This window comes from Cervus canadensis, chromosome 1 (assembly GCF_019320065.1).
Source record: "Cervus canadensis isolate Bull #8, Minnesota chromosome 1, ASM1932006v1, whole genome shotgun sequence".
In the NCBI taxonomy this organism is placed as follows: domain Eukaryota; kingdom Metazoa; phylum Chordata; class Mammalia; order Artiodactyla; family Cervidae; genus Cervus; species Cervus canadensis.
The window spans coordinates 117684803-117711352 of NC_057386.1; the positions used below are offsets into that span (position 1 = coordinate 117684803).

At 49.0% G+C, this 26550-nt stretch overlaps 1 protein-coding gene and 1 long non-coding RNA gene across 2 annotated transcripts in view; one reads left to right on the plus strand and one right to left on the minus strand.

Moving 5' to 3' along the window:
• On the plus strand, positions 1-25014 carry ALDH2 (aldehyde dehydrogenase 2 family member). Its single transcript, XM_043439326.1, has 13 exons — positions 1-223; positions 9264-9368; positions 10521-10661; positions 11468-11547; positions 13793-13904; positions 14399-14527; positions 15169-15282; positions 17098-17200; positions 17811-17995; positions 20502-20666; positions 22409-22566; positions 23859-23973; positions 24582-25014. The coding sequence occupies exons 1-13, from the start codon at positions 98-100 to the stop codon at positions 24612-24614; spliced, it is 1566 nt and encodes a 521-aa protein (XP_043295261.1). The 5' UTR covers positions 1-97; the 3' UTR covers positions 24615-25014.
• The window catches only part of LOC122422754, a 15856-nt gene continuing 9971 nt past the window's right edge, over positions 20666-26550 (minus strand). Inside the window, exon 4 of the long non-coding RNA XR_006263948.1 lies at positions 20666-21272. This is a non-coding gene — a long non-coding RNA (uncharacterized LOC122422754). The remainder of the gene's footprint in view (positions 21273-26550) is intronic.

Below are 26550 nucleotides of genomic sequence, written 5' to 3' on the forward strand. Positions count from 1 at the left end.
AGCCCAGCCCCGCGACGCGCCCCGCAGGCAGTCCGCCTGCAGGCAGTCGGCCTCCAGGCGCCCACTCGAGCCCCGGCGTCCCAGGTCCAGCTTCGGCATGTTGCGCGCCGTTGCGCTTGCCGCCGCTCGCCTCGGCCCCCGCCAGGGCCGCCGCCTGCTGTCTGCCGCCGCCACCCAGGCCGTGCCGACCCCCAACCAGCAGCCCGAGGTCTTCTACAACCAGGTGAGGCCGCCCGCGTGCTTTGTTCTCTGCCGGGTGGGAAGGGACTGGATCTCTTCGGGCCTCAGTTTACCCCGTTGGGTCTCCACGGGTTTGCTCGCAGCTGCTCTTTCCACACAACTTCCTTTCCCTCCCCGCGAGCAGTTTGGCCCCTTAACCGCCTCGGACACCTCGGCTCCCCGATCCAGCTGTTGACTTTGGCCGCTTACTTGTGTTGTCTGGCCGCGGCTGGTTTTCTGGGTTCCATTCTCCACTCCCCTTCCCCAGTCGTCCTCGGCTTTCGGGTCTCTTGGTCGTACTGTGCCTCCGCAGAGTCATCCGGACATCACTCATCCCGAGGACATGTCCATTTAAGACCCTCTTTGCAAGAGCCGTTTTGTCTTTTCGTCATCTCTTTTATGCCTTGACTCATGCCCTCGACCAAATGGGAAAACTGGAAAAAAGGGGTCCTTTTCAACTAAAGTTCACCAGTTCCCCAATGGAGAGGCCAAGGCCACGGCCATGGCCACTTGACGTCCTGGCCGTTTCCACTGCTGGGAATTGGAAAAGGGTGGGGACCTTTGCCACCTCAGTGCCATCCTGGGATGGTGTCTGCACCTTCCAAGGGTTCTTCCTTTGATCAAAGCAAGGATTTTCCAGTATAACCTCGATTCCCAGTGGCTGATTTCTTGGTCAACCAGGACTCTGGCACATTTTCTCTCTTGACCTTTGAGTTTGGGCAAAGTGCTGGAGAATTCACCGAGAAGGAGACTGGTTATGAACGAGTTCGTTTTGTTTGTACAACAAGTGTAGCTGCTGCCCTTCTCTGAGCTTCCCCTTCTTCTGTAGCCTGGGGAGGGGCCGGAGAATGAGCACAGGGGCTCATACACCGATCGGGCATTTGCAGAAGTCACAGCTCTGTTCTCTGTGCACCTCCACACCAGTCTGAGCATTTACCTGATTTTCCATTTAATCCTTAAGCAGCCCGGTGAGGTAGGTACTGTGGTTATCTCCATTTTACAGATGAAAAAACTGAGTTTTCAAAGAGATGCAGTGAGTCACCCAAAGACTCAAATCAGTGGTCAGGCCGGGGTTCACATCTGGGCTCCCAAGTGTAAGCCGATAACCAGAAACTTCTGTGGTGTTTTTGTTGCAACTCTAGGTGGGAATATAGGGGTCACTGCTGACCTAGGATGCTAGGGAGCCGGCTTCTGGCTGGCTGCTTTCAACAGGGGACTTGATTGTCTGGTCTGGAGCTTCGCTGCAGATCTACACCCCGGCAGTGGGTAAGGGCGCATCTGTGTGATTTAAAGGGTGTTGTTGTTGTTTAGTCACTAAGTCGTGTCTGACTCTTGCGACCCCACGGACTGTAGCCCCGCCAGGTTCCTCTGTCCATGGATTTCCCAGGCAAGAATACTGGAGTGGGTTGCCATTTCCTTTTCGGGGGATCTTCCCCACCCAGGGATTGAACCCTCTTCTCCTGCACTGGCAGGCGTATTCTTTACCACTGAGCCACTGGGGAAGCCCCTTAAAGTGTGTTACAAATCGTTATTAGCAAGGGCATAAAAACAAAGGATAAAATAAGATACCTTTTGCATAACAGGAGCCAAAAAGGCAGCAGCTGCTGCTTCCTCATTAGGCACATAAGGAGGAAGGAGTTCATGCTTGAAAGACTTGCACATCACACAGAAATCTCAGTGGAAAGACATCAGTAGCCCAAGCTTTTGTGGCCACAGGTTCCAATGAGGATCCTCCTCCTTTGCGCTCCTGTGGAGGCGAGGGAACAGGGTCCCGATGTACGTGCGTGTAGCTGTGGTAGATAGCACAGGTCCTGGATCTAGAATTCTCTCTAGATTTAGTTTGTAACGCTGAGTGAAATCTTTCTGCAGCTGCTTTTATCACATTTCTTTGAGATCATAAAAGTAACCATTGCTCACTGTTTACAAATGCAGAAGTAAAACTTCCAGCATATTCCATTGCACTCCCTCCAAGAACAATGTTAGCTGGTAAGTTTGTGGGTGTGCGTGCACACGCGCGTGTAAAAGAGCATTGGACAAGTGAGCTTGCACCAGGTGGGTTGTTTTCTTTTTTTCCTATTTAAATGAGACCCTTGCGCTTGCTCTTCTGAAGCTCTGTCTCATTAGACAATGTATCTGGGTTATCTTCCTAAATCAGTAGATACCAATCTTACTTTTCTCAAGGTTGTAAAGCAGTTCACAGGAGGATGACATTCTGCTGTACCGGCACATTTTAAAGCTCCTTGGGCGGTTTTCAGTGTTGATTTCTTATCATCCCTGCTGGCAAGAATGCCATGGTCTAATCCTAGTATTTTAAGTTTCTTACCAGGGATTCTAGGTACAAATTAGATTATATGCTCCAACATTTCCCTGGGGATTATTGACTCTTTGATGTTCAGTGAACTGTGACCTAGGCTTTGAAGTTGCTTCTGTAGACGCTGGATTTTCTCACACAAGGACTTGTGGTGGTGACTGGGGGTGTGGAATGCTGCATTTCAAGCTTGTTGGGTCTCTCCTTGAAGAGGAGGTGGCATAGGCAATGGATCTTTTTCCTCCCACTTCTATTTATTAACTAGAAGAGGTACAGTGGGGTGCTTTGGTCAACTTTCTTGGGGTCCTCTTGCCTCAGCTTGTTCCGGATGGATTCCTATTACCACTGCTAACAGGTGGTATATACAGAATAGTAGTTTTGAATTATCTTGTTTTCCTTGCAGAGTCTTATGGAATGAACCAAAACCTCTGTTGGGCTTGGCTGTGGTTTGGAGTTGGCTGCAGGCTGAATGAGTCAAGTGAAATATCCCCAGGCTGATTGCACTGCTTTTACTGCTTGTTAAGGAATTTCGAGAGCCTCTGTAGAAACAATAGATTAGGGCAACACAGGGAATCGGAGGATTTCACTGGCCCCACTTTGGTTTTTTTGCTTCTATTATAAAGAAACAGAAATGCTGTTCATTATGCCCAGAGCATGCTGGGAACCTGCTGAGTTAGAGGTGACTGGGTTAGGACAACGTTGAGACTAGCCATGTGTGTTGTGGACATACATGTGAATTCTGTGACCCAATAATCATGATGATTGATTATTAATGATCTGTCAGGCGCTGTGCCTGATAACTTGAACCTACATTTTCACGTTTCATCCTCCCAACAACTGTAGGAACCATATCGCATAGATGAGGAAACTGAAGTTCAGGGAGGTCAAGTTCACATTTGTGTGAAACCAGGGTTCAAGATTAGCTCTGTTAGCTCTTAACACACAAGACCCCATGCTATGATGCCTCATCACCAGGCCCTATGGTCAAACAAGGATGTACATATTTATGAGATAGTTGAACTGAGTATTTTAAATTGGAAGGGAGGAGCCAAGTTTGTGTTCACATTTGTATTCCCACACCAAGACTGGAACATAATTTGTGTGTGTGTGTGCACTCAGTCATGTCCAACTCTTTTCGACCCCATGAATTGTAGCCCACCAGATTCCTCTAGTCCGTGGGATCTCCCAGGCAAGAATGCTGGGGTAGTTGCCATTTCTTACTCTAGGGGATCTTCCCAACCCAGGGATCAAACCTGCATCTCCTGCATTGGTAGGCAAATTCTTTACCGCTGAGCTTTATACTTTCTTGGGGTAAAGTTTATACTTTATATACTTTATACTTTCTTTATACTCTATACCTGGAGTATAATTACCGCTCAGTAAATATTGAAGGTTGACATTTATGAAACTGTTTACAATCTTGTGTTCTAGTAGCAAGGCATGGGAACCTAAGAGTTCTATTCAAAAGGGCCTTTTTGCAAAGAACTGTGGAGTTAATGTGAACAAGATTGTGGGGACATGTTGGGAGTGTTGAAATTGGCTAGAGAAGGGATTGCAGTGAGATAGAGATTGCCCAAATGTAAGCCCACAGGCATGTCGACAAATTGAAATTGCCTCTCTGGCAAACAGTCCACAGTGGAGTCAGTCCTCCCATCTTGAAAGTAGTAAGTCCAGGAATCTGAGACCAAAGACCCTGAGGGATGAGGAGGAGAAAGAGGAGGGCTTGTGGCGGGGGTGGGGGTGGGGTGGGGTGCCAGGTAACTGCCCTTGGCCTTAACCCCAAAGTAACCTGGAGGTATCTAGATGAAAAGTGTGAATGCATGTGGCATTCCATGTTTATCCTGAACTTTTCTCCTTAGGATCTTGCAATACGGAAGATAACATGTTTTCTGTTTGACATAAAGTACTCAACTGCCACTGAAAAACCAGATGCTGGCAGAAGCCATCCAGGATAGAAAGCCAAGCATTTGCTCACTCTTAGTGAAAAGAACATATTCCAGGGATGTAGATTTCCTAGGTAATGGATCCTGAGTTCTTTCATGCATCCGAGCTTGGATATGAGGTCTTTCTAGAATGTGTCCTGTGTCCATAAATTGGAGCTTCTGAAGGGCATTTAACCTTTTCTTGGAGGCCATGGGCAGGTTATGACTATCCCTGTGTCCTCACTTTGGTTAAGACTCCGGTTAAGACTCCTCTCCGGGGTCCTGCAGTCCTGCTCTCAGCTCTCCTGTCCCTGCCCCAGCTTCTCCCCTCCCCCCAAGTTTCTGTTTGCATTTCCTAATCTGCGGGGACCTGGAATACAAGATATCTGAGGAAGCCAAGGATCGTGTTATCCTGCAACTCAGCAGTTCTAATTTTTATAGAGTAACCTGCCCCAGCTTTGCAAAGATGCACATCAAGTCAAAGGATGTTCGCTGCAGCGGCACTGTCAGGAGTATAGGCAGACCTCATTTTATTGCACTGTGCTTTACTGCACAGTAAAGATACTGTGGGTTTTTTTCTTTTTTTTTTTCACAAATTGGTTTGTAGCAACTCTGCATGGAGCAAGTCTGTCAGCGCCATTTTCCCAACAGCGTTTGCTCCCTTCCTGTCTTTCTGTCATGTTTTGGTAATTTTCACCATATTTCAAATCCTCCAGCAGCAAAAAAAAAAAATTACAGCTTGCTGAAGGCACAGAAGATGACTGGCACTTTTTAGCAATAAGGTTTTTTTTCAGTTTCAAAGTAGGCCCATTGTTGTTGTTTTTTTTTTTTTAGATACCATGATATTGCACCCTTAAAAGACTGGTATAGTGCAAACAAACCTTTCGTATGCACTGGGAAACCTAAAGATTCATGTGGTTCCCTTTATTATAGTACTTTATTGCAGTGGTCTGGACTAAAAATAAAATATCTCTCTGAGGTCTGCTTGTAGTGAAAACTTGTCCTAAAGTGCATTTGTAGGACATGATTCAACAAATTGCGGTCTGTTAAGTTTTGAAGATTGCTATGTTGCTTCAAATAATGAGACAGATATGCCTGTGGAATAATGTCCAAGATAAACTCACTCATAAAAAAAGCAATTTATAAAATAAAAGCCCATGATCCCCACTGAGAGCGGATGCTCCCCAAGTCTGTCCCATGACCCTCAGAACCCCAGCACTAGCGCAGGTCCTGGTACCCAGCAGGTGCGGAACCCAGAGCGCCCTCTGCTCTCTCCCTCCTCGCCCTGCAGCTCCGGGGCCCTTCCGGGTCCTCCTGTGCCCAGGCCCCTCCCGCAGGTGCCCTGTGTCGTCCTTACTGCTCTAGAGGCGAGAAGGGGGAAGTGAGAGCCTGGTAGACCTGCCTCCCAGGGTGACTGAGTTAACATGTTATATAAGTTAGGCTTTGGGTTTCAAGAGGTCAGGAAGCGTTTGGCCTGGAGTCTGCTCTTGTGTTTATTCCAGAGAAGTTGCTATGAGACTCTCCTCACTCGAAGCAGAACTTCGGCAGTGCCTCAGTCTGGGAACGCTTCTCACCCTGGCCCCCCCTTGCCCCACCTCCCCAAGGAGGAGACCATCAAAGCCTGGTTCTAGGAGAGGGGAAGTGGGAACTCTATAAACAGAAGGAAGATTCCAGTTTCCTGCAAACCCCCGCTTATCCTGTTAGAAGAGAGGATAGACTGTTGAAAACTCAACAGTGGAGAGTGACTCAGCAAATTCAGGCCACTGAGAGGGAGGCCAGTGCCAGGGAGTGGTCTTGCCAGGATCCTGGACTAAGATCAGGGGACAGTGTGGGCCTCGCCCAGGGAGGAAGCGGTGAGGACCTGGGGAGTTTCACCAGACTGGCACATTGTCCACTTCATACCTCCTGATGTTTGTGAAATAACAGTGGAGACTTTCTCAGGATAGACTAACTCTGCGTGCTACCGTGCAGGGATCTGGAGGAACGCAGGGACTGTGGTGGTGAGGCACGGTGTGTGTGGGGTCCTGGCCCAGGAGCTTTACACCCCTCCTGGAATTTCACCCTCACCTTTAAGCCCCCAGATGTGTTATTTCCAGAGACTGATGAAGCATCCGGAGATGAAGGGATTGGCCCAGGGTCACAGCTTGAGAGAGGTAGAGCCAGGATTCCATCCCATGTCTGGCTTAGAGGCTGTGCTTTTTTACAGTACCCGTAGTAAAAACTCAAAGTCAAACTTGCAGTAGGGCAGTACATAAACCATAAAGGTGGAGATTAAGAAACAAGAGTTCTGACCTCCTTGAAGGCAGACATGGGCTCTGGACTAGAGTTGCGAAGAACTGGGCAAAGGGCATAGGGCTCAGAGTTCCAAAGACCTGGGTCCAAAGCCAGGTTCTGCCTTCACTGCTGTGTGACCTTGATCAGGTGGCTTGGCCTCTCTGTGCCTCAGTGTCCCCCCTGCCCCACTGTAGAGAGGATGAAACTCACCTCGGTTTGCTATGAAGTTTAAATGGGAATGATCCAGTTTTGGAAAGCTTCCAATACAGGGGCTGCCGTATAATGAGTAGCTAATAACAGTCATGAGCCATCTCCATGACATGTCGGTGTGAGGGGGGAACATCCTCATGGGACCAGACGTTGACATCCCAGTCAAGAGGAGGGAGCAGTTCAAGGCCAGCCAGTCTCACCCCACCGCTGCAGCCCGCCTCTCTCTGTAGCTACTCATCCCTGGCTTCAAGTGCACCCGTGAAGTGGTGGGTGTGAGGCTGGGAACCTGAGCCTGCCCGCAGGGTGGCGATGGGAACAGATGCTCAGAGGGTCACAGACTGTGTGCCTGGCCCTCCTCCTTCCTCCACAGATGTTATCTCTGCTCCTCCCCCTGTGCCTCCCTCTCCAAGTTCACCAGGAGGTGAAGCTGATTTCTCAGAGGGGAGTATGCAGGCAGGGTGTGGCCCAGTCCAGCTTGAACTTGGGTCCACCTGGCTGAACTCTTTCTGCCATACCTGCTCACTCCACTGGAAGCGACCTGTTGCCCACTTCCCAGCCCTCCTGCAGGAAGAAACAGGTGTCTTTTTTCCCGTCAGACTGATGATCAGCTAACTAAAGTGAAACCCACACACATTTCCAGAGAACCTGGCTGAGTGACTGTAGACAACTGCCTGGGTCCTCAGCCAGGGCCAGGCCATGGTGGGATGCTGGGGCCCAGGAGAGCCCCTGGGAAAGGAAGGCAGAGAGGCCTTGGACCGATGGCCTTGCCCACACCCCACCTGTGACCTTTGCCCCAGCCTTGGTTAAAGGGACTGAAACATCTCAGCTGGCTTCCTGAGACCAATTTCCCCAGCCTCATGGGACAGCTTGCTTCACAGGACCCACCCTCCTCTCTTTCCCCATCTCCTAGCACTCTCTTCCTTGTTCACCAGTAACTCCGGCCACCTTTGTTTTTTCTCTAAGACACCAGACTGACTTCTGCCCCAGGACCTTTGCACTTGCTGTTTCTGCGGGCTGGACTGCTCCTCCTCCCCCCACTCTTCCCATGGCTGGCTCCTTTCATCAGTCAGGGCTCAAGTCAAATGTCTGCTCTTCAGAGAAGCCCTCCTTGACCATCCCAGTTAGAGTTCTCTATCTTCCCCCACTTCAGTACTCTCTGCATCTCGTTTTTCTCTTTTGCACTTAAGACTGCAGTCTGAGGCTGCCTTGTGTATCTGATTGTGTCTTTACTTTCTGTGCCTACCAGAATGCCAGCTCCATGAAAGAAAGGTCCTTGCTGAGTTTGGTTCCCACTCTGTGTCCTCAACCCTAGAACAGTGCCCTGCCCACTGCAGATGTTCACTAAATATTGACTGAACGGATGAAAAGAAGAATCTAACTCAGTTCTCATAACGACCCTGACAGTAGTGTGGTAGAGGAACGGTGGTTTCTATGACATAACGTGACTGATGGAATTTGGTGGCAGAAGGCAGGCTGTATGACTTCTGAAGCTAGATCTTAGGCAGCCTTTCAGGGACTTCCCTGGTTGGCCCAGTGGCTAAGAATCTGCCTTCCGATGCAGGGGATGTGGGTTCGATCCCCGATTGGGGAAAACTAAGATCCCACATGCCATGAGACAACTAAGCCTGTGTGCCATTAACTAGAGAACCTGTGCTCCAACCAGAGAAGCCCTTGTACCACAGCAAAGAGCCCTCACACTATGGTGAAGACCCAGCGCAGCCAAAAGATCAATAAATAAAACAAAGAGGACTTTAAATAAAAAAAAGAAGAAGCCTTCCAGCTTCTGCCTGGTGGTGTTGACCACTCTGGGAAGCCAGCTGTCATGTGAAAGGTCTGACTAGCCTGAGTCTGCCGTGGAGTCAGGAAGGCCAAGCACCCGTGTGGCCACAGACATACGATGCAAGCAGGCATCTTGCATCGTCAGCCCCAGGTGCCTTCGTTGTGCAACCACATGACCAAGCCCTGCCCGGCTGAGCCCAATCAATGGACCCAACCGTGAGAGATGGTAATAAATCAGTTTAAGCTACCAAATTTTGAGGTGATGTCACACAGTGGTAGATACAGATAACTGATAAGGAAGGTATGTAGTCTTCATTTCTCGGACCAAAGAAACCAGGGCATTGAAAGGACTGATGCCTTACCTCAGTACTTTTAGCAGAGTGGATGCTCCAGCTTGGACTGTCTCCAAGGCCTGTGCTTTTAACTTCTAGGCCACATACCTCTGAAGCTAATTCCTATTTGTTCTCTCTGATTTTTTTTTTTTTAACATTGCTGGTGGTCAGTATCAGGTTGAGAGCTGCTCCTCAGGACTTTTCTCCTTCTCATTGCAGATCTTTATAAACAATGAGTGGCATGATGCCGTCAGCAAGAAAACCTTCCCCACGGTCAATCCATCCACTGGGGAAGTCATCTGTCACGTGGCTGAAGGGGACAAGGTAAGAATTGGTGACTTAACCTCAGGGCAGGGCTGAGCAGGTTGGGGATGGGCAAGGGTGGTTTCACTCTTTAACATAGGTTTTCGTATGGCTGAAACTTTATCGTGTATTACTTTCATAACTAAAATGCCCATTAAGGTTTTTGAGTAAATAAAGCCACAGAAACTTCCTTATAGATAAAAGTGCTAGATTGTACCCCGGTTCAAGAATTCATACAGCTGTAGAACTGCAGACTTGGAATTTAATTTGAGAACGTCTAATCCAGTCTCTCCATCCCAGACCTGGAAGCTGAAGGTCAGAGAAGGGAAGTGCACAGCTGGTTGGAAATCTTGTTGAGCACAATTTGGGTCTTCTGAGATCTAGCTATGGTATCTGTAGTATATTTTTTATTTACCCATGGTAATTAAAAAACAGTAATATTAAAGTTAAAAAATTAGACATGGTAATTAAAAAACAGTAATATTAAAGTTAAAAAATTAGACATTCAGTAAAAAAAAAAAACTTCATTTTTTAAAACAGAAAAAGCTTTAACAAATGATTCAAGAATGCTTCCTGTCCTCTGCTTTAAGACAGTCTTCTATGTGCATATTTAAAGCCTTGCTTCCTTTGCTAAAAGAAAGTGTGAATACTTTTCTGACTCATAGTCTAATGGTATATGTATTTAATATTAATGACAACCATGCTCCCCACCTCCTGATACACATCTGCCTCTATGAAAAATGCTAGCTGTGTTGATTTTCTTGCTTCCCCAAGGAAAGAGAAGCCGGTTAAACCTGCATGTGTTGTAGACTGCCAGTCATCTCAGAAGGAATTTTACTGAACTTGTTTGGGAAGGAATCAGGGGTCAGAAATGGCCAGTTTCTAAGTGCTGATCCCGGTGTTGCTGCTCCCTACATAACTCTTTGGGGGATTCGGAAATGGGAAACCATCAGTATCCTCATTCCCACTCTGACTCCTGGCAAGGAGAGGAGCCCAGCTGCTCATTCTAAACCTGGTCAACAGAGCTCTTCGAGGCTGGGAGGAACTGTCTGGGGCAGTGTCTCCACCGGTATCGACTGGAGCCCCTGTGCGTGCGTTTGGCAGTGGGTCAGGAGGCATTTGGAGGAGGTTGCTGCTGAGAAGGCCTGAGGTGCCTGGGTGGGTGTTTTCCAGGCAGACGTGGACAGGGCAGTGAAGGCTGCCCGGGCCGCATTCCAGCTGGGCTCGCCCTGGCGCCGCACGGACGCGTCCGAGAGGGGCCGGCTGCTGAACCGCCTGGCTGATCTGATTGAGCGAGACCGGACCTACCTGGCTGTGAGTTCTGAACCTCCTCCCTTCTCAGCCTACACAGAGAATGAACATCCCATGGATAGTCAGCAAAGGGTTGCATTGCTGACAAGTAACTGACCAGAATGCTGTACACCTTTGGGGTTTGCCCCTGTGTCAACCTGGGGAGCCTCTTGAGTGTTTCCTTTGATGTGATGGGTCTGGCTAAGAAAGGAGACGGGTGGGGAGGGGCTGTGATGGGGAGGCCTTCATGGAGACAGCCCAGAAGATGGATGGCCTGCTGTGTGCTGGGCCTCCTCCCTGGCTGCAAGAGGCAGAAGAAACCAGGAGGCAATACCCTCACCTCTCCCAATCCATACTGCACATAGCAGCCACAGTGAACCTTCTAGAAGACAAATTATACCATGGTACTCTGCTCTTAAGCCTTCCATGGCATCCCGTAGTCTTAAAGACCTGTTCCCTCAACATGATCTACTAGACCTTGCCTGGTCCTAACACTTGTGACTAATGATTGTGTTCTTATTTTCTGGCTTTTTGCTCTATAAGCTCCCAGTGATCATCTCTGTATTCCTAACATCGATCTGCCATACAGTAGAAGCTTGAAACAAATGTTTGTGAAATGACTGAATGAGAAGTTGGTGCCTCCTTCCTCCCATCCCTCCCTCATGCTCCCTGCCATTGAAGAGGCCCAGAAGTGCCTTGAAATTCAGCACAAAGGGGCCAGCAGCCCTCCCCGTACCATGCTGAGCCTCCGTGCTGCTCATCACCTGATTTGCTCTGATTCATTCCTGTGCCCACCCGTCTGTGCTGATCTTGTTTTGTTTTTCACTCAGGCCTTGGAGACCCTGGACAACGGCAAGCCCTACATCATCTCCTACCTGGTGGACTTGGACATGGTCCTCAAGTGCCTGCGGTATGAGCTCGGGCTCCCTGCTGTTTGCTGTGGCCGTGCCAGTGAGGGGAGGGTGGGGAGGGCTGGGCGAGCAGGTGGGAGTGTTGCTGCAGGGCTGGGAAAGGCTCACAGGAGCGGGGGAACGTAGTGAGACTCTATCTCAGGGGGAACCGCCCCTCCGTACCAAAACTGTAATTGAGTTGTCCATGTCTTCTCTTTCAGTTTTGGTAATTTCATGGGTTCGCTGAAGTTTGTCCCTTTCTTTGAGGTTATCTGATTTGTTGGCTACAGTGGCACATCACATTCTCCCATAATCATTTCTGTCTCGTTTTTTATAATCATCATGTCCCTACTTCCAGTTCTGATTTTAGTTATTTGTGCTTCTCTCTTTTTCTTTTTAAACATTATTTATTCAGCACTACATCTTAGTTGTGGCATTCAGGATCTTTAGTTGTGGCATGTGGGATCTAGTTCCCCAGCCCGGGAGCAAACCTGGGCTTCCTGCATTTGGAGTGCGGAGTCTTAGCCACTGGACCACCAGAGAAGTCCCTCCCCTTTTTCCTTAGTCTAGCGAAAGGTCTGTCAGTTTAGTGACTGTTTCAAAGAACCAGCTTTTGAATTTGTTGATTCTGTTGTTTTCCTGTTTTTCATTTCATCTGTCTCTGCTCTCCATTATTTGCTTCCTTCTTGCTAGCTTTGGGTTTACCCACAAACATTTTAATAACTGAGAAATACAAGATGAGGAATAAGAGGTTTCAGGCTAACTTGGGCAGCTACAGAGTGAGGGGTCTTAAACCAACAAGGCCATTGATTCTCACTGCTGCCTCCTTGCCGCGTTCTTCTCTTGATCGACTACCCCAGCCTCTTTAGGGCCTGTCTGCATGGTGGAACCTGGCTGCCCACACCCGGGCTTTCTTCTCTGTGCTTGATTCCAGCCAGACTGACCTCAGCCCCTTAGTCCTCGTGCCAGATTCCTGGAGGAGCAGCCCTGATTGAGTCTGACCAGCTGTGGTTCAGGTGGACACATCATTATACAAATAATGGCTGCTGCCTCGTGCCCACGTGGACAGGGGTGGAGGGGAAGAAGCAGTGTCAGAGACATACGGGCTGGAGAACAAAACAGTGGTCCTCTCTCGTGACAGGGGTTCTCAGCCAGGGCCACTGTGTCTCCCAGGGGCCAGTGGGTAACGTCTGGAGGTATTTTTGGTTGTCACAACTGGGAGGGGGGTGCTACTTGGCATCTCATGCGTAGAGGCCAGGGATGCTTTAAAAATCCTAGAGGGTACAGGACAGCTCCCACAGCGAAGAATTTGCCAGTCCCAGATGACAGGTGTGCCAAGATCGAGAGTGCTCTGCAAGAATGGCCAAGAGGGAGTGGCCGGGTGAACCCCAGGCAGAGCGCCAGGCCCTCCTGAGTCTGAGCAGTGTACTTCTGTGCTGATTCAACATCTGTCCTGAGGCAAGCAGACACACACAATATAGGCCTAAGAGGAAGGGAGCGGCGATGCCTTAATTTGTACAGACTGGTAAAATAACTCCCTGGCTGTTTTTTTCCCCAGGGTCACATACCCATGTTCACACCCAGGTCAACTCTGGTCTTGGGCTAACTTCAGCAGACACGTTCACTTCTGAAATCTCTTTTTCACACCACGTGTTGTATCCCTCCCCCATCTTTCATTTTCCTGCTTCCCTGAAAATCATCACGTACTACACACGCATGGCTCTTCCTCCCCTCGACTAGCCTTTCCACCATTGGTGTCCCTGTGTGTGCAGACAGTAACTCAGTCACCGATTTGTTTCTGGTCACTGCTCCCTCACTGGTAGTACGGTGTTGTGCACACAAGCGCCAGCTGTTAGATGGGTTTGCACTTTCACACTAGAGTGGAGCCGTGGTTCTCAGATGATAACCTATGGTGCTGCACTGGTCAGACGGTCACAGTTTAATATATCTGTTTATTAAAAATACTGACTCCTGGGCATAGGCCCCAGGGAGTCCACTGAATAAGTCTGAAGTGGGTACCTAGAATTTGGTGCTTTTTTATGAGCACTCCAGGTGAGTCTGAGGCTTTAAGGTTAGTTATCTAGAATGAATTACTGAGACCCTAGTGGTTAGCTAACTCTCTTTGGAAATAAAGCCAAGAGCAAGGGCAGTTATTAGAAAGACCCAGCTGGACCAGTCTGAGTGTTTGCTTTCTGCCAGGGTTTACAGGGGTCCCTGACAGTCACTGATTAAGTTGTGACTTTTCTTTTCTTTTCTTTTCTTAAGTTACTATGCCGGCTGGGCTGACAAGTACCACGGGAAAACCATTCCCATCGACGGGGACTACTTCAGCTACACCCGCCATGAACCTGTGGGAGTGTGTGGGCAGATCATCCCAGTGAGTCTTAGACCCAAAACCAACACGTGAGGGTTTGTCAGGAGTGCTGTGGGAGGTAGCAGTCTCGGGCAGGTTCATTGCCAAGGTGGGAAGGTCTGTGGGGTGATGTTGGATGGTGGTCCGGGCAGTGGATGAGAATATGGGTTTTAACAAAGCCAACCAGCACTGCCGTGTGTGAACTCTGTGACCTTGGGCAAGTCACTGATACCCCTAGGAACTGGTTTCCTTATCTGAAACGTGGAAGTCAGAGTAGCTGTCTGAAGGCGGTAAGGAGGAGTGAATGCAGTGTGGTGCCTCCACATTGGTAAAAGCATCAATGAACATGAGTCACTGATCCTGTCGCCCACCACCTGCCTGTTAGTCTGTCTTACATCTGTAGTTGAGTTGTGAGGGGAACAGGAGAGGTTCAGAGAATCTCTGCTCTCTGGCTGCCACTTTCTGCAGCTGCTATAGCTCTTGGCTGAGATTTTGGCAGTGGCTGTTGTTGATTGCAGTGGAACTTCCCGCTCTTGATGCAAGCATGGAAACTGGGCCCAGCCTTGGCGACGGGAAACGTGGTTGTGATGAAGGTGGCTGAGCAGACTCCACTCACTGCCCTCTATGTGGCCAACCTGATTAAGGAGGTGCGTGGCTTGTGTCCGTCTTGACCTCCAAATGCCTTTTTAAAGGCTTGTTCTATAGGAGTTCTGATGAGGGCCCCCCTGGTGGGGCCGGGTATTTGTAGCTCAGGGCCTGACCCCCTTCACCTCTGCTCGTCACACTTCAGCCTAGGTGACCCCCCCATCACCTCTTTTCTATGTTGGGTTTCATTGCCAGACCTGTTTTCATTGGAAAAGACTCCAATGCTGGGAACGATTGAAGGCAAAAAGGAGAAGAGGGCAGCAGAGGATGAAATGATTCTATAGCATCACCGACTCAATGAACATGAATTTGAGCAACCTCTAGGAGATGGTGAAGGACAGGGAAGCCTGGCGTACTGCAGTCCATGGGCTCGCAGAGTCGGACACGACTGAGTGACTGAACAGCCACCCCTGTGAAGATTATCATTCTGAATGCCATGGGGGGAGGGGCAACAGCCATAGGGAATCCCACAAAACAGGTTCCTCGGTGTACCATCTAGAACTCCTGAGCAGCACCCAGTAAGACTGCTTACCTGGGCGCTGGGCCGACTGCCTCAGCCTCTCTGGGAAGGGATGCGTATTCCTCTGTATGGACTCTGTGGAGCAGGGGAATGACTCCAGTGTCCCTGGTGTTTTTTTCACAGGCTGGCTTTCCTCCTGGTGTGGTCAATATCATTCCCGGATTTGGCCCCACAGCCGGAGCTGCCATCGCCTCCCATGAGGACGTGGACAAAGTGGCTTTCACCGGCTCCACTGAGGTAAGGCATCCCAGCACCTCAGGCTTGTGGTGCCTTTGGCTCAAGCGCCCTTGTCCTCAGAGGATGGTGAGTTCAAGATCAGCCTCTGGGGGAATTTCCTGGTGGGCCGGTGGTTAGGACCTGGCACTTTCACTGCTGTGGCCCGGGGTTCAGTTCCTGGTTGGGGAACTAAGATCCTGAAAGTCGTGCAATAAAAACAAAAAATAATAATAAAATAAGATGAGCCTCTGGGCACTGCATGGGGGTTTGCCCCAGGACTGTCTTTGAGTAGCTTGTGCGAGGGGCCCAGGTGTACCAGCAGTGACCATTAGGGTGGAGCCCTCTGTAGACTGGTTGACCCTCCAGCTGCTGTGGGGCCAGGGGGTGGGTTGACATCCCATGTGGGATAAAGAAGCCAAGGCTGTCTAGACTTCTAAAGCCCAGAGCTGCCGGCCTGCCCAAGGTCAAAGCACCTGGGCTGTGTCAGACTCTTTGACTGGCGCTGTCCTGGTGATTAAAGAGTGGGCTTCAGGGAGACACATGAGTTCAAATCCCAGCCTTGTCATTATGACCTGGGGTGATTCACTGCATGTCTTTGGGGGCTCCATTCATTTGTGTTTAGACTGAGGATGGTAGTGTCTATGCAGTAGAGATGTAGGTGTGGTGTAGTGGCAGAGATGACTGGAGTCAAACTAAGTGTTTCAGCAGCACTTGCTTAGCTATGTGACCTTAGGCAAGTCAGCCTCCTGAAGCCTCCACTTCCCCATCTGTAAAATGGGGATAATAACTCTGCCCACCTCCCAGGGTTGGTGTGAGTGAGATACAGCTTATTCAGCAAAGGTCTACCCCAGAGTAATTACTCGGTGAGTGAATGAATGAGTGAATGCTGCTCTGGGCCAGGCCCTGGAGAGACAAGGATGTATAAGATGTCTGGGGATTCCTTAAACATAATTACCTTGGACGCAGGGACAAAATTCATTCTAAAGAGGTAACTTGAATTCTTGGAAGGCTTTATCCCGTGACTTTAGAGAAGGCACATTGAATAGCACAATAGAGGGGATCTTCAAAATGATTCCCCTGAGATGGAGATCCTTCAAACGTTCAGTCTGTGTGGAGAGATGATGGTTGTGGGAGGGCAGAATGGTGGCCGAGGTGACACGGTTCACTCTTTCTGGGGTTAGTCACCACCTAAATCAATGCCTCAAGGGGGTATTGAGACTCTGGCAGATGGGATGGTTTCCCGACCAAGATAATGTGTGTTCACCCAACAGATAAGCACAGGGGTGTCTTTGTGCCAGGCTTTGGAATGTGGAGGTGAAAAGCACCCCATCCTTGCTGTGTGCGGGGGATACCATTTGGAACACGGTGAGGAGGAAGCAGGGTGGCAAGTCTGAACTGGTGCTGGACGCAGTTTGTCCAATGTGAATTCTGATTCCAGGTTTACTGTGGGCAAGTGACTTGACCAGTCTGAGCTGCCGCTCCCACATTTCTAAATGAAGAAGGAGAGTCGGCCCTCCCCCTGAGATTGTTTAGAGGGTTGACCTCAATGCTCACAAAGCACTTAGCACAGTGTCTGGTGTGTAGATGGTGCTCAGGAGGCAGAAGCCACACGGCAGTGACTCTGACTCTGCTTGTTGTCGCTACATCGCTGTCATCCTGGGAGCTCAGAGGGTGGGGCTGCTATGTGAGTGAGTGGCCAGATGTGGTGAAATTCTCCAGGTCTCTTCTAATCCAGCTGCTCCCTCAAGCTGTGGGGACTTCTGTTCTGTGCCTATGAGAATGTTTGGCTCTTTTCTTCTCCACTAAGAGCTTGTCCCTGTTTATGCATCCCTGCAGGTTGGCCACCTAATCCAGGTTGCTGCGGGGAAGAGTAACCTCAAAAGAGTGACCCTGGAGCTAGGAGGAAAGAGTCCCAATATCATCATGTCAGATGCTGATAGTAAGGTTTTTTGGAGGGGTGGGGAGGCAGAAGTCTGATATCAACCCACCACTAGCTGTGTCTCCTGTGGTCCCACTCAGCTCTGCAATCCTTATCATCCATTGGATTGGTTTCTGCCCCCAGGGCCTCAGGATGAAAGCGAGACTCCTCAGCGTGGCCCTCCTGCCTGTGTGGCCGTGGCCTGTCCCCCACCTTTCTCCTCTCTGCTGTCTGTAATCCAGCCAGGCCGAGCTACTGACTCGCCCAGCTGTGCAGCCTGCCGTCAGATCAGGCTGCTTTCCCTCCATCACGTCCTCTTTCCTGGTCCTGTTGAGATGCTCCTAGATTTGTCTGCTTTGAGGGAGTCCTCCCTGATGGTCACGGGCCAGCTGGCTTGTCCTCCAGCCGCCCTTGGCTTCATGACCGTAGCGGGTTGGGACCCCTGCTCCTCATGTCTGTCTGCCACTTGGTCTCCGTGCTTGGCGAGGGGAGAGGTCAGACCTGTCTCATCCCCACTTGGGCTCTGGCACCCAGCGGGCATGAGTGCTGTCGGCAGTGTTAATAGGCAGCAGCCGGCACAGGGGCCAGGCTTCGCCTCTCCTCTGACTGCGGTTGCCTTCTGCCTCCCCAGTGGACTGGGCTGTGGAGCAGGCCCACTTCGCCCTGTTCTTCAACCAGGGCCAGTGCTGCTGTGCCGGCTCGCGGACCTTTGTGCAGGAGGACATCTACACCGAGTTTGTGGAAAGGAGTGTTGCCCGGGCCAAGGCTCGTGTGGTTGGGAACCCCTTTGACAGCCAGACTGAGCAGGGGCCGCAGGTAAGCTCGGTGGTTGCACTCAGGTCTCAAGTGTTGGAGCTGCCGTGGAGAAGCAGAAAGGGCCTTGGACTCTTGAGTCAGGCAGGCCCGGCTCCAAGGCTTAGCTCCGCCAGGCACCAGCTGTGTGCCCGTGGGAAGCCACCTGCTGTCTCGGAGCCACCAGTCTCTCACCCGTAATGCCTACCCTTCCTAACTCCCAGAGTGGCTGTGAAGTGGAAACTAACAGAGGAAAGTTACACTTACACTTACCCTCTGTAAGTTACACACACATAATAAATACGAGGAGTGTCTCTGGGAAAGGGAACACGTGTTTCCTGGACCTCGGCCATCCATAAAAATGCCTTGACTAGAAAGACACATGCATACCTGTTCATTGCAGCTGCCTCTGGGAGGCGAGCAGAAGGCCATGGTATAGGTAGCAGAGGGACTTCATTTCACTTTATACTCTTCTGAGCTGTTTGATTGAAAATTTAAGGAAAAAAAAAAATTTTTTTTTTTTTTTTTTTTTTTTTACCACGAGCATGTATTCATTTTAATTAACAGTCAATAATAATTACAGTAAGAAACACAGTAGCACCTCTCCCCACCACGTCCTCTCATATCCTGGTCCTTTCCCCAGCACTGTCCTTAGACCCAGTCTGTCCCGGGCTCACTCTCCACAGGGCCCCATGCTGGCTGCCTCCCGCCACCTCCTCCCAGGGAGGAGGAGCCGTAGGTCAGGAATCAGGAATGCTTGCCCGCACAAGTCCCTTGCGTGCAGCCCTGAACCCACTTCTAGGGCCCACGAGGGCGTCTCTGTGGGCTCCACCGTCCTGGGGGCACTTGTGTTGCTGGTGTCCACTCCCCAGTATCTGGAGCCAGCCAAAGCAGCACCCCCCCCTTTTTTTTTTAACTAACAGATTCTGTTTTTTAGAAAAACGAGCAGAAAGTACAGAGTTCCCATAAACCCCGAACCTCTCCACTCCCTAGTTTCTCCTGTTTTTAACATCTTGCCCTGGTGTGGTACATTTGTTGTATTATTAACTAAAGTTCATAGCTTGCATTAGAGTTCACTCATGGTGGTGTACATTCTGTGGGTTTTGACAAATGAATCAAGACATATATCTACCATTACAGCATCCCTTTCTCTCTCATTTTTCTTTGTGGTTTGTGGCTATTTAATTATTCAGGTAATACAGATTTGTATTAAAATCTTCATAAAAAAGAGTCCAAAGTAAAAAGTAAGATTCCCCTTTTCCCCTCCATGTCCATTCCCCGTAGGTAACCAACCACATTCACACACCCACACAGTTACATTTTGGTATGTTTAACAAAAGTTGGAATATATATCATTCTATAAGCTTTCTCCCCTTTAAGAAATATCTTAGGCTATCTTTCTGTGTTAGTTGACTGATCTGTTGTTAATGATGATACAATATATGGATATACCATAAATATATTAACCAGCTCTTCTACTGATGTATACTTAGAATTGTTTCTGCTTTTTGCTTTTATAAGATGTTCCCCAGTGACTATCCTTGTTCAGGTCCCTTTGTCAAATGTAGCATAAATTCCTAGAAGTTAAATAGCTGGGTCAAAGGATATGAACATCTAATTTTTTTGCCTAATTTTTAAGACACTTGCCCAAAGAGCTGTACCAGCTTATGGTCCTTTTTTCCTTCCTAACTTGAGGTATAATTGACCTGTTTTATCAGTTCTTCTAACAGTATATGAATATTTCAGAGCATGTAACATACCTTTACCATCAATGTATTTTCGTACTAGTTAAAATTTTTAGTAATCTCATACTTGAAAAACAAAAATGGTAGGCTTAATATTGGAGAAGGCAATGGCAACCCACTCCAGTACTCTTGCCTGGAAAATCCCATGGATGGAGGAGCGTGGTAGGCTGCAGTCCATGGGGTCGCTAACAGTCAGACATGACTGAGCAACTTCACTTTCACTTTTCACTTTCATGCAGTGGAGAAGGAAATGGCAACCCACTCCAGTGTTCTTGCCTGGAGAATCCCAGGGATGGGGGAGCTTGGTGGGCTGCCGTCTATGGGGTTGCACAGAGTCGGACACTACTGAAGCGACTTAGCAGCAGCAGCAGGCTTAATATTTATTTCTTTGAGGGCTAATGAGTTTGGTGGCGTCTATTCTTAGGCTTTTGGCCTGGCTTATTCATGATCTGGGCTTGCCAGGTGGCCCTAATGGTAAAGAACCCACCTGCCAATGCAGGAGACATGAGATGTGGGTTTGATCCCTGGGTCGGGAAGATCCCCTAGAGGAGGGCATGGTAAGCCACTCCAGTATTCTTGCTTGGAAAATCCCATGGACAGAGGAGCCTTGTGGGCTACAATTCATGGGGTTGCAAAGAGTCGGACATGACCGAAGTGACTTGAGTGTGGCGCATTCATGATCTGGCCCATTTCCCCGGTGTCTCCTTGCCTGTGTGGTTCTAAGACTGAAGCTAGGAGATGTCTGGCTGTAGCATCTGTATAACTCTGGGCTCCTTCTCCCTCAGGTGGATGAAACACAGTTTAAGAAGGTCCTTGGCTATATCAAATCTGGGAAGGAGGAGGGGGCGAAGCTGCTGTGTGGTGGGGGGGCGGCTGCTGACCGTGGCTACTTCATCCAGCCCACCGTGTTTGGAGATGTGCAAGATGGCATGACCATCGCAAAGGAGGAGGTCAGTATGGGTCCAGCACTTGAGGGAATGTTCTTAGGAGGAGAAGTGGACAGTTCAGTCCAGCATCTTGACCCGTGACCCATCCGCTGACGTTGAGTCAAATCCTGGCTCAGTGCATAAGACAAACCGTTTGCAATTCACTTCTGACCTTGTGATTCTCTTCAGTCTCTTTATGGCTGCCAGCGGTTGGGGGGAGTATCTGAATTCCCTGGCCGAGCCTACAGGTCCTGTGTGTGTTCTGGTCCCTGTGAGCGGTGACTCAAGGCATGACTCTTCCTGGCCCTTCTCATGGCCTTCATGTAAGCAGGACACTGGGCTAGGTCAGAAGCCGGACTTCCCCGCATGGCTAGAGTCCCTTGATCTTCTCCTCCTTGGTACTGATTATGAACGTAGGGCAGCAACTGTCTCATTCGTTTGTTTCACAAATCATTTCTGAATGCCTACTATGTGCCACGTGCTCTACAGACGCTGGAGAGCCGGGGGTATCCAGTACCTGTACTCTGCCCTCGTGGAGTTCAGACTCACTCCACCTCCCCTGGGAGGATGAAGCCCTTTAGTGGCCTTACACAGGGAAAATATTACATTGCCACCCTCTTCCATTGATAACTGAAAAAAAAAAAAAGAGCAAAAATCAGAATACGAAAGTATAAGAAAGTTCTGCCTCTCTTCCCCATCATGACTACTTTGATCCTTTTTCTTTTTCATTCTCAACGGAAATGGAAAATATGCATTTTCTAAGGAGGGCAGGGGCTCCTTTGCTTTGCTAGCGCCCTAAGTGCATGATTCCCTGTCTCTTGCTCCAGCTATGATATGGGCTCCTGGCAGTCTTCTCACCTCCCTCTTGACACTCTCTACCCAGTCCTGGAATCAGCCGTTTCTTCACAAAGTCCTACTTCCTTTTAGTGGCAAATGGATTTTTTAAGAATGGGTGCCAAAAAAAAGAATGGGTGCTGGTGCCTGGAACTCCATTTTCCTCCTCCCTGCTCCTCCCCCCGACTCTGGCTTAGCCAGTTTCTGCTCCTGTGGTGTCCCAGCTTGATTATCACCTCTCGGGGCCTTTCCTGACCTCCCGCCTCCCACCACTCATTCAGGCCAGGTAGCTCCTCGGGGCTCCCCCTCCGCACGTGTCCTGGTCATAGGTCAGTCACTTGATCGCATCAGGATCCGTTCCCGGGGGCTCTCCCCTGACAGGGCTTAGAGCAGCTACACCGCAACAACAAAAAGCCACCTGATTCCCATGTTGTGGTTTCTAAGTCCCGCTGCCCACGTAAAAGGAAACAGGATTCCTGGAAGAAACGGCTCAGATATAAGACAGGGGAAGTGTAAGATGAACCTGGGACATCTTGAGATCAGAGATCCTGTTTTGTGCATAGTTAACTTCCTCATAGCTGTTTCTTCAGCAACTGATGAGTGCCTGGCTGAATGACTGACTGAAGTTGTTTGAAACTAAATCTCCATGTAACTTGTCAGTGCAAACCCCTACCTCACAGGACTGTTTAGAAATAAGCTACGGTGTGTAAGGCCCGTGGCACGTAATAGAAGGCCACCAGCTGGCTTCCTTCCCTCGTGTTCCAGCGAGTGTGGGAGCTGTCGTCTCCCTCAGGAGCCGTCAGCGCCCTCGCAGTGTGTCTGGGGGCTGCTGGAACCACCACTTCTGGAACCCCCTGCTCAGTGCTGGGGAGAGCTGGGTAACATGTGGGTCTGCGTCTGCCACGCCCACCCTTCGTGCTCTCTCATCCCAGATCTTTGGGCCAGTGATGCAGATTCTGAAGTTCAAGACCATGGAGGAAGTTGTTGGGAGAGCCAACAATTCCAAGTACGGGCTGGCTGCAGCTGTCTTCACGAAGGACTTGGACAAGGCCAATTACCTGTCCCAGGCCCTCCAGGCTGGCACAGTGTGGTAAGGCCCACAGTCCTTCAAACCCAGGCAGGGATCCCAGGCCAGGGTCTTTGGTAATCTCCTGCTCACTGCCAGGCTCAGTGCCTCCTGGGTCTGGGTGTGGGGTAGCGGGTAGAGGTTCCCCACGCCCTTCTCCAGGGGATTAAACTTCCCTCTGGTGCGTACGTCCATGACGCTGTTCTTGGACAAGCAGATGGGTGACGGCTCCTTACCAAGCTGTGAGGAGACCAGCACTGAGGGTCCACATCTGTGTCACCCTGGTTTTAAAAGCTTAGCACCTATGTCACACCCACTAGGACAGCTGTAATTTAAAAAAACAGAAAATACCAAGTGTTGGTTAGGATGTGGAGAAAGGAACCCTCACACGTTGCTGGTGGTACTGTAAAGTGTTGCAGCCACTACAGGCAAGTCTGGCCTAAGTTCCCCAGTCAGTTCGACATAGAATTATCCTAGGACCCAGTAATTCCACTCCTGGGTGTACACCCAGGAGGAAAAAAAAAAACACACATCCACACAAAAAAGTGTTATGTGAATATTCATAGACTATTCGAGATAGTGAAAAAGTGGGAACAACCTAGATGTCCATCAACTGATGAACGGATACACAGATTGTGGTTTGTTCACGTGACGGAATGTTCAGCCATAAAAAGGAACGAAGTGCTGATACCTACTCCAACGTGGATTGTGTAATACTAAATGAAAGCAGCCAGACACAGAAGGTCACACGTTGTGTGACTCCATTTATATGAAATATCCAGGACAGAGCCATACAGACAGAAAGTAGATTAGGGGCTGCTAGGGGGCCGGAGGAGGAGGGAACAGGGGAGTAACTGCTGACTGGGTATAGGGTTTCTTTCTTGGGGATAGAAATGTTCTGGAATTAAATGGAGAGGATATAATATTGTGACTATGCTATAAAGCACTGAATTGTACACCTGTAAGGTGGTAAGTTTTTAAATTCAGTCAAAATTTAATAGTTAAAAAAAAAATTACCCTGAAAAGTTTAGCACCTAATTAGCAAAAACAATTCATTAAAATGGGAAGCTAGCATTTGCTGCACCCTGGTATTGACATCCATGTCATGAAGGACCGGACAACTTACGGCTTTGTTTCACACGGCCTGCTTTTGAACCCCTGTATGGCTAGATTTTAGTAGGGTTCTCCACCTCCCTTTTTCTAAAGTAAAATTTGCTCTAAAGTTAAATTTTAGAGCAATACAGGAGGTTTGAGGAGGCAGGATACTTCATCCCTGCCCCAGTGAGTTACTCCTGAGATCTCATCTTAAATTGTAGGGTCAACTGCTATGATGTGTTTGGGGCCCAGTCGCCGTTCGGTGGCTACAAGCTGTCTGGGAGTGGCCGGGAGCTGGGGGAATACGGGCTGCAGGCGTACACCGAAGTGAAGACCGTGAGTATGGGCGCCTTCTCCGCCCTCTTCCCGTGCCAGGCTCCACCAGTGTTGACTGCAGGTTTCTTGTTTTAAGCCATGGAAGCTACCAAAGAGGGTAAAGACCCAGTCTCTGCTATGCCTTGTGAAGAATAAGTAGGGACTTTACCACCACTGTGCTTACACAGTCCTTTGCTGGGCTTCGTCCTACACCGAGTTCTATAGAGCCTGAGAAGAGGGAAGGACCCCCAGTGGAGAAAGACCGGGTCAAGGGGAGGCCGAGTGTGATCTTTTTTTTTTTTTTTTAAACATTTATTTTTATTCATTTGGCTGCATAGAGTCTTAGTTGTGGCATGTGGGATCTAGTTCCCTGACCAGGGATCGAACCCAGCCCCCCTGTATCAGGAGCGCAGAGTCTTAGCCACTGGACCACCAGGGAATTCCCCCGAGTGTGATCTTAACGCAGAACACAGCCCTAGCAGGTTGCTGGGATCGACCGTTTGGTCGTCGAGATGTTGGGAAGTCAGGAGACCCATTCTGCTTATTGCTCCGGCAGCAGCCAGCTGAGGGGGCCTGCGGACCACAGGGAAGCATGCAGATTTAACAGCTTCTCTGCACCCCTCTCACAGGTCACGGTCAGAGTTCCTCAGAAGAACTCCTAAAGAACCACGCTGGCTTTCTTACTCATCCAGTGACGGAAGGGTCAGAGGAGATCAGATACAAGACCAAGAAAAATGACCCTTGCACGCTAAAGGTCTTGAAAGAGAAACTCTGCCAGAAGAATCTCTTGGATCAAGAAAGTTCCTTCCAATACATAGGCTGGGTGTGGGGCAAAGGGTATATGGAAAGGCTTTTACACTGCAGTACTGCTCCTAGCTTTCAGAGTGACTTTCCAAAGATTCAGGTATCTCATTCTGTCCATCTGACACCCTTCCTTCTGTAACTTGCCTTAACAGGGGAAGGAAAAGCCACTGTTGACTGCTCTACTATCACTGAGGTAACAGCTAGCACCTTGCTCTGTATTCTGGACTAAAAACTCAATAAAGACTCTGCTGCTCTTCACTTTCTAAGTAACTCTTCCTCCGTCTCAACCCAAGGAGATGTGGTCACATAGCTATGTTGTCCCCTCTGTGCATGTGTCACATTGTAAACACCTACCACCCCTCCCCTCCTGGGGGCAAACAGCCTCTGTATCCTGCACGGAATTAACAGATGTCTCTGGCCTGCCCACGTGTGGCGGGCCCTGTGCGACACGCTGAGTCTTGACACCTCGACAGCACTCCCAGCCCCTGCCCTGAGAGACGGGGAGGTAAAACGGGGAAAGTGTGCACTTGACACTCAAGGTTGGTTCTCAGTGTTGTAAGTTCAAAGAGAACAAATGAGACAGATTCCTGCCGGACCAGTTTCATAAGCGATTAACTTGAAAACCAGATGTCCATTTACTCAAGTGAGGTCTGTATTTTCACTTTTTGAATCTTGTATCCAGAACACTGCCTGCCTTTAGTCAGGGGACCTGGCAAGTTAGTAATTAGTACTATTAGTAAATTCGGAATCTGAACATTCCTTAGTGAGCAACGAAAATGGAGCAAAAAGAACTGAATCACAGTAGTGGTTTGTGAGTGATCATGATTGGGTCACAGCTTCCTTTAAGAATTTGGGGGAGAAGTTTGATCCTTTCCTGAGAAACAAACCTGTATAATTTTTGCAGGCAGTGTCAGGGGAGTGGTGGAACTCAATCGTTGACCCCTGCCTTTATTTCACTGAGGCTAAGCCACATCTTGGTAAGCGACCCCTATTCCACTAAAGACTCATTTGATTTCTCTGAGTAGCACTTCACAATTTTTGTCATATATGCATATATTTGTACTATTATTTACTTTTTTAAAGTGACTTTTATTTAGATAAAATTTTTGAAAAATACCTTATTTGCAGTACATAAAAAAGAACAACATTTAACTGTCATAAATAGAAGACATGAAAAATGAAAGCAGAACAATATTACTAAATTTTAAACAATGAAATACAAGTAAACTGAATCTTTTAGATTATTAGGTTTACTTGTATTTAACCTTTTAGATTCTATATATTTACATATGGGCTTCCCAGGTGTTGCTAGTGGTAAAGAACCCATCTGCCAATGCAGGAGACGTAAGAGATGCAGGTTCAATCCCTGGGTTGGAAGTTCCCCTGGAGAAGGAAATGGCAACCCACTCCAGGATTCTTGCCTGGAGAATCCCATGGACAGAGAAGCCTGGCAGGCTACAGTCCATAGCGTCACAAAGAGTTGGACACAACTGAAGTGACTTAGGACAACACATAAATTTATATATGTATTCAAAAACTCTTAATCATTCTATAGCTGAAATGGGTACATCTCATTGAGGTGATGACTTTATGACCAGTTGAAAGGAACAAGATGTTCCAGTTCATGTTGCTTCAGGGTGAAATGAGGTTCACTGCCAATAAAATGATTCTGTATTTTAACTTTGATGATGAGCTGCAGCAGCAACAGCCCCATGACAGATGAGTGGCAAAAGGCAAAGTTTTGAGCTCACCCCACCCTCTGCCCCCTGTTCTTCCATCTTGGCAGTCTCCTAG